This window comes from Megascapheus bottae, chromosome 4, assembly GCF_031878675.1.
Source record: "Megascapheus bottae isolate mThoBot1 chromosome 4, mThoBot2.hap1, whole genome shotgun sequence".
Taxonomy (NCBI): Eukaryota; Metazoa; Chordata; class Mammalia; order Rodentia; family Geomyidae; genus Megascapheus; species Megascapheus bottae.
Window position 1 is genome coordinate 26,864,131 of NC_143512.1, and position 8,569 is coordinate 26,872,699.

Here is an 8,569-nt window from a genome sequence, read left to right on the forward strand (position 1 = left end):
CATTCTCAAATTACATATAGGAGACTGACGTTTAAACAAATTAAAGAACTACATTCGGCTGTTAAGAATTATGGAATTAACGCCCCTTTTACTTTAACAGTACTGGAGGGCCTCGGGGGTGAGGGACATTTATTGCCTCATGAGTGGCACAAGATTGTACAGTCTGTTTTAACCAGGAGTCAATATCTAACCTGGAAAGCTGAATTTATAGATAAGGCAGAAAATCAAGCTATTACCAATAAAAAACATACACAAATGGCTTCATGGTCTTCTGATAAAATTTCAGGGAGGGGCAAATTTGCCTCGGAGGAAAAACAACAAAAACTCCCTGCAGGAATATTAACCCAGACTGCTCAGGCTGCCCTGGCCGCCTGGAGAGCCGTGCCTGCTGCAGGAGCGGTTACTACCTCTCTTTCCAGGGTAATACAAGGCAATAATGAACCATATTCTCAATTTGTTGCCAGACTGTTGGAAGCAGCCGAAAGAATATTAGGTGAGGTAGATACAGATGACATTATAGTTAGACAGTTGGCCATAGAAAATGCTAATGCAGCCTGTAAAGCTGCTTTAAGAGGCAAAACAAAGACCCTAGATTTAAATGGTATGATTAAAATTTGCAATGATGTGGATTCCTTTGAACATAAAATGTCTAAATCTATTAATTTGGCCATTGGAGCCATACTCCAAAACCAGACTCCACCTTCAGGAAAACTAGGACAAATATCTAGCCCTAAAAACTGTTTTAAATGTGGACAAATCGGACATTTTGCTAGAGAATGCCCTGGAGCTATTAAACAACCCAACGTTCCTGGGACAATTCCCCTCCCCCTTCCCCCTGGCCTTTGTCCTAAATGCAAAAGAGGCCATCACTGGGCTAGAGAGTGCCGGTCCAAGACCGATATAAATGGCCAGCCTTTATCTGCGGTCTCGGGAAACGGGCTATGGGCCCCAGCACGGGGCCCTACCTACCCACCGCGACAACCAATGACCCTTCCCGCCCAAAATCTGCCTCTGATGCAAACATCGCTGACTCAGACTTGTTCCGAGCCACTGCAGGCAGCGCAGGACTGGACCTCTGTTCCTCCACCACCAGGATTATAACTCCAGAGGAAGGAACAGTTGTTATAAACTCTGGAAGGTTCGGGCCTCCCCCGCCAGGAATGTTTTTTCTTATTATAGGCCGAGCTTCAAGCTCACTGCAAGGACTCTCTGTCATTCCCTCGGTGGTTGACACCGATTATTCAGGCGAATTAAAAATTTTAGTTCATGCCTCTCAAGGCCCTCTTGCCATATCGGCAGGCCAACGCATTGCACAAGCCCTCCCTCTGCCGGTAACAGGACAGTTCCCATATAAGCATCCCCAGCGTGGCAATTCTACCCCAGGATCAACAGATATATTTTGGGTACATCAATTGACAGAATCTCGACCAACTTCAAAACTATTTTTGGAAGGAAAACAATTCCTGGGTCTTTTAGATACAGGGGCCGATGCTACTGTCATTGCAAAACAACATTGGCCTATCTCTTGGCCTCTGGAACCCACCGCTACCCATTTAAAGGGTATTGGGCAGACTCAAAATACACTCCAGAGTTCTAAAATATTAACATGGACAGACCCAGAGGGAAACACTGGGACAGTTAAACCTTTTGTGGTGGACGGACTCCCTGTAAATCTATGGGGGAGAGATATAATGACCCAAATGGGAGTTATCATGTTCAGCCCTAATGAGACTGTGACTAACATGATGCTCAAGTCTGGATATTTGCCAGGAAAAGGACTGGGAAAGCATGAGCAAGGAATTAGTCACCCAATTATACCCACCCCTAAATGGGATAGAAAGGGTCTTGGGACCGACCTTTTTTCCTAAAGACCACTGCTCCCCCTGCGCTCCAAGCCGATAAAATAACTTGGAAATCTGACAATCCGGTTTGGATAGACCAGTGGTCCATGCCTCAAGAAAAGGTTCAGGCTGCTCTTCAGTTGGTGCAGGAACAATTAGAGCAGGGACATCTTGAACCTTCTACCTCTCCCTGGAATACTCCCATATTTGTTATAAAAAAGAAAAATGGGAGTTGGAGGTTACTGCAGGATCTAAGGGAAATTAATAAAACCATGGCACCCATGGGAGCCCTACAACCTGGACTGCCCTCTCCCACAGCTATCCCTAAAGAATTTTTTAAAATTGTAATAGATATAAAAGACTGTTTTTTCTCCATTCCCCTCGATCCTGGAGATTGTAAAAGATTTGCCTTTTCCATACCCGTGATAAACCATAAGGGCCCTAAATCCCCGCTTTCAATGGCGAGTGTTGCCACAGGGTATGGCTAATTCTCCCACTCTTTGTCAAAATTTGTGGCTCAATCCATAGACCCAATTCGTGTTCAATACCCTCATATATATATTATACATTATATGGATGATCTATTAATTGCCGCCAAACAAGAAACGGAGGCCCATCAAGTGACTCAAAAAATAGTTATTGCTTTACAAGACAGAGGATTTTTTATATCCCCAGAAAAAATTCAAACCTGCTATCCCTTTTTATTTTTAGGATTTCAATTAGAACCCAACTTAATTTATTCGCAAAAAATTAAAATTAAAAGGGATAAATTAGTTTGCCTAAATGATTTTCAAAAACTTCTAGGGGACATTAATTGGCTACGCCCTTATCTTAAATTAACAACAGGAGAATTAAAACCCTTGTTTAATATTTTGCAGGGAAATTCTGATCCCACGTCCCCAAGAAAAATTACTCCAGAGGCTGAAAAGGCCTTAATAAAATTAGAAGCAGCTATTACCCAACAAAATATAGGCTATTTTGACCCCAGTTTGCCTCTTTATTTAATTATATTTGCCACCGAATTCACCCCCACTGGTTTACTATGGCAGAGAGCAGTACCCCTATTTTGGGTACATGCTTCTGCCTCTCAATCTAAAGTATTACCCCCCTACCCCCTTTTAATATCTCAACTTATCTTTATAGGATTAAAAACTTCAGTCAGATATTTTGGCAAGGATCCTGATATCATAATCACCCCTTACTCTAAGGAACAAATTAATTGGTTACAACAAAGACAAGATGATTGGGCTGTTTTATGCACTGGGTTCCAGGGTAGCTTTGATACTCACATGCCCAGCGACAGACTTATTCAATTCCTTAATATCACTCCTTTCGTTTTTCTAAAAAATACCTTGATAAAGCCCATCCCCAATACTTTGAGCATCTTTATTGATGGTTCGAAAAATGGAAAAGCTTCATATGTTATTAATAATGTTTCCCACTTTGTAAATACTTCCTTTAAATCTGCTCAGTTAGTAGAATTATTTGCTGCGCTTTGTGTTTTTCGGTTGTTAAAGACCCACCCTTTTAATCTGTTTTCGGATAGCCATTATGTTGTTAGAGCTTTACAGGTTTTAGAAATGGTTCCGGTTATTCAGCCTACTACACCTACTTTTCAATTATTTTTTGAATTGCAAAAACTTATTAGACAACGTTCATACCCCTTCTTTGTAGGACATATTCGTGCTCATTCTGGCCTACCTGGGCCACTAACCCGGGGCAATGAATTAGCTGATTTGGCAACCCAAATAGTTACCTTATCTCAAACAGTTAATCCGGTGACCCTTGCACAAGAGGCCCATGCTGTTCACCACCTTAATGCTCATACCCTGCGCTTAAAATTTAAAATTACTAGAGAACAGGCAAGACAAATTGTTAAAAACTGCCAAAATTGCCTAACCCTGCTCCCTGAACCCCATGTAGGTGTAAACCCCAGAGGGCTCATACCTGGACAACTTTGGCAAATGGATGTTACTCATGTCCCCTCCTTTGGAAGGTTAAAATATGTACATGTTACCATTGATACCTTTAGTGGGTTTATTTGTGCCTCTGCTCATTTAGGGGAGGCCACAAAAGATGTTATAAACCATCTCCTATATGTTTTTTCTGTCATGGGACAACCCCAAACTATAAAGACGGATAATGGGCCCGGATATACCAGTCAAAAGTTCAAACAATTTTGCTCCCAAATGAGCATAAAACATATTACTAGAATCCCCTACAACCCCCAAGGACAAGGAATAGTGGAAAGGGCTCATCAGACTTTAAAAAACACTCTCATTAAACTTGCCTCACAAGAGACATTATATTCCCTTAAAGGAAACTATAAGACTTTATTATTACATGCTCTCTTTGTCTTAAACTTTTTAACTCTTGACGTTAATGGCAAATCTGCCGCAGAACGCCTTTGGCATCCAACCACACAGACTACGCCCAGGCCCTATGGAAAGACCCACTGACGGGAATATGGAATGGCCCTGACCCAGTCATTATCTGGGGAAAAGGATCAGCTTGCATTTATAATTCTAAAGAAGGGGGAGCTAGGTGGTTACCTGAAAGATTAATAAAACCGTATAATAAATCCAGGGACCCTCCCTGAGAAAGTTTTTCTCTTCTTCTAGGATCCACGGTGCTGCAGAGTCTCAATAACTCGTGACCATTCCTGTAATTGGTAAGATAAAAATGCAGCCAAAACTTGTGCCCCTATGGCTTTTAGCCTCAATAATAATCAAAAATGTAAATTCAGGCTTTGGACCCCCCCCCCTCAAGAAAGGAACTTTATACTGCACTCTTTGGCCCTCCCTGTGACTGCTCAGGAGGATATTGGCCTGAAGCTCCTAGTAGTTACACTCGGACAGTGGATTGTACAACTAAGGTGGCCTACCTCCGCACAGAAGTAAATACTAATTCTGGAGGATTTCATCAACCAAAATGGGTTTGCATTAATAAACCAAAAATAGTTCCCTCTAAAACAGGCCAAGCCAGACAAAATTGCTCAGAATCCTGCTCATATACCACAGCAATGCACAGCACTTGCTATACATCAGCCGCCATTTGTATAGGCAAACAAGGCCTTCAATACTTTCAAGCCTCCCTGACCAAAACCTTTCGCCCTGGAGGAACGGCCACACACGTGACCACTGGTCTTTTTGGGTATACAAGACTCCATACGCAGTTGCAACTTGCTGGCTGTGAGGGAACTATTGGCAAACCCTCTTGCTGGCCCCTTACGGCCCCCATAGGCGTATCTGATGGAGGAGGGCCCACAGATGCTATTAAACATATCCAAGTACTGAAATCACTAGAACCCCAACTGCCTCAACTTACGTATCATCCCTTAGCATTACCCAAGTCCCGAGCATCAAATTTAGATATAAATACAATGGATATTTTAAACACCACCTTTCTTTTACTCAACAACTCTAACCCTGTACTTGCTAGTGATTGTTGGCTTTGTTTAGCAGCAGGGAGTTATGCCTTTAGCCATTTCCGCCACATATAATGTGAGTACTAAAGACACATGCTGCCCTAGCCCCCCTCTTAGGGTCCAACCTATGGGCAATTTTACAACCTGCCTCTCAGGTGCAATGCAAAACAATACCCTAGATGTTGATATTGGCACGTACCCCTCCAATAATTGTGAAATATTGAAGAACTATTCTCAACCTACCCCGTCTCTTTGCTCCCCCAGCGGCACAATATTTGTCTGTGGAGGAAATTTGGCCTATCCCCAATTGCCATCCAACTGGACAGGAAATTGTGTTCTCGCTTTATTACTCCCAGATATAAGTGTCGTACCAGGGGATGAGCCCCTACCTGTCCCTAGTTTTGATATGATAGGAGGGAAGAGACACACACGAGCAATTACATTTATTCCCCTCCTCGTGACCCTAGGAGTTACTGCGGCCATAGGGTCGGGAACAGCCGGATTAGGTGTGTCTCTACATAAGTATAATCAATTATCAAAACAATTAATTGGAGATGTCCAAGCATTATCTGGCACTATCCAGGATCTACAGGACCAAGTGGACTCCCTAGCGGAAATGGTCCTCCAAAATAGAAGGGGGTTAGATTTACTAACCGCAGAACAGGGAGGTATCTGCTTGGCTTTACAGGAACGATGCTGCTTTTATGCAAACAAGTCTGGCATTGTCCGGGACAAGATCAAGAACCTTCAGGAAGATCTGGACAAACGACGAAGGGAACTGACTGATAACCCCCTCTGGACTGGGCTTAATGGGCTTTTACCTTATCTCCTACCCCTGTTAGGACCCTTATTCGGTATACTTATTTTACTCTCTTTCGGGCCTTTCCTTTTCAATGAAATTATGACTTTTATAAAAATCCAAATAGATACAGTAGTTAAGACTAAAATAATAGCTATTCAATATCAGCCCCTTAGTACTGTTGATACTGACCAGAGTCCAGGACTAGACTTCACCACTCTAGCCTAATTTCGGGACGTTTTAAATTTTTCCAGTATAATTCTTTTGGCCTTTGAGCTTTTTCAGCGCCTTACATATTTTATAAACATCAAGTTAATTCTGTCAATCTCGGTGCATTATCGTTGCCTAGAGGACCTAGAAGGCCCTGCAGGGCCTGTTGAGAACCCTCCTGAGAGAGGACTTCAGTTCCATAAACTCCTCACCCGTTAACCCCAAGGTAGCTAGAGAGCATCCAATGACGGGAGTAGTATGGAGCTTACCCTGGATGGCACAACATACAGAGGCCGTCGAGGCCGGCTCAACAAGGCATGTTGCCAGGAGTAAGGTGGCCCTCCATATAGCCTAAGACAGGATGTTCTCTCAACCAATCTTTAAAGACTGTTCTTTAAAGGAAAGGGGGAATTGTCAGAGACCAAGGAGTTAAACGGAACAAAGCAAAGACCCTCTAGCCTTGGGCAAACCGCACCTGGTTGAGTCATCTGCACAAAATACTTCTCGGAATAACCGCAGGTTGTGTCGCTTGGGTTAGCACAATGGCCAAAAGAATAACCTGACCCACCCCTAGCCTTGAGATTTCCCGTTCTTGTTATCACAAAAACTCTCCATCCCCCCCCCCCCTATACTCCCTTCCTTACACTCAGGGTATATAAACCCTGCTTTACTTTTAATAAATGAGACCTTGACGCGACTCAGATTGTCTCTGTCTTTCTTTATGCGCCTGGTCTCCTTCCTCTCTTTCCCCCATTGGTTTTCTTCTTTTAGGAGGAGCCTCCTCGAGCCTCATGAATGACTGAACCCGCGGGTCGGGAGATGATAGCATGTTTAGCTCTCTCCCCGGAATGGGCTGTAGCCCAACAGGCATGGGAAAAGGTGTCTATTGTTAAAAAAAAATGTATTTAAGTTTTCCAAAAAAGGGAAAATGTGTCACATCCGTTTGCCACAGATTATTAGGCCTAAGGCCTCGAGGGTTAACACCACCCATTTGGAGTGGTGGAACCTGTAAGAAAGGGTGGCATGACTTGCAGGTTCTAATAATCTTTTTTAGGTCTTTAATAGCGACTTGGGGAAATCGGTGGTGTAGTCCCCTCCAGTTGGCATGCGTGAGCCGATGGAAAGAGATAGCCTCCTGTAAAGTGTAACATTCAGGATTAGAGGCTAACTGGTCAGCGAGGGCATTGCCTTTGGTCAAAATACTTGGAAGGCTTTGATGTCCCCTCAGATGTTGAATAAACATAGGAGCAATCCTTTGTTTGAGCAAATTCCTAGCTTGAATCATCAAAGGAGTGATGGGGTTACTATCAAGTTTAATATGAGCTTCTATGAGGTTAGGTAACAAATTGACCACATACAGGCTATCTGAGAATAGGTTAAGAGGACCAGTAACCTCATATAGAGCTAAGACCACCGCATAAAGTTCCTTAAACTGCGCTGAGCCCTGTATTTCATGAGACAGGGTCACTGCAGGAGAAGAATTGCCTTTACCTGGGGGGAAGATAACAACAGAAGCCCCCTTCTTGCCTCCATCCGTGAATACGGTGGGGAAGGAGGGATTAGCTTCACCTAGAAAAAGTTTTGGAGGTCGCCACTCCAGCTGACTAAAGGAGCGCATCCATTTATGGGGACCATAATGATAATCCACTTTACCTGGAAAGCCTTCCATGGCTATTGCAAGTCTAGCATTATTTCTTTGTAGCCAAGAGAAATCATTAATCCTAAAAGGGACAATAAGAGAGTGGGGTTCACTCCCAAAAAGACGAGTGGATAAATCTCATCCTTTGACAATGCAATCTGCCATCTGGTCAGTCATGGAGTAAACTCTAGGTGTTCCTCCGACTGACAGGTGAATCCAGTGAAGAGGTTCCCCTTCCTGGCCTAAAAGGGCAGTAAAGAGGGTCTGTCCTGATAGGACATAGAGTGTTAGGGGCATAGCAGGATCATACCTCTTTAAGGCTGCTTCATCAATAGCTAATTGAATTTTATTTAGAACCTCTTTATGATCAGCTGACAACGTTACTATGGAGGTCAGATCAAGACCCTTTAAGAGATCAAAAAGAGGTGTGAGGGTTGCAGTGGTTATAGAGATCCATGGTCTCATCCAATTAATTTCACCAAGAAGTTTTTGAAGTTGGGGCAGGGTATAAGTATCTTGGATAGCCAATTGGGGCTTTAAAGGAGACACAACATCCAGTGTTAGGACAGATCCCAGGATTTTAAAGGGGGGTATCTTTTGGATTTTTTCTGGGGCAATCTGGAAGCCATTAACTTTTAACAGTTGGAGACATT

At 43.2% G+C, this 8,569-nt stretch overlaps 1 protein-coding gene across 1 annotated transcript; it reads left to right on the top strand.

The window, feature by feature from the left end:
* The first annotated feature begins 5,314 nt into the window (after positions 1 to 5,314).
* Positions 5,315 to 6,295, top strand: LOC150064190 (syncytin-2-like). Its single transcript, XM_090331046.1, has one exon. The coding sequence runs from the start codon at positions 5,315 to 5,317 to the stop codon at positions 6,293 to 6,295; it is 981 nt and encodes a 326-aa protein (XP_090187172.1).
* The last annotated feature ends 2,274 nt before the right edge of the window (positions 6,296 to 8,569 follow it).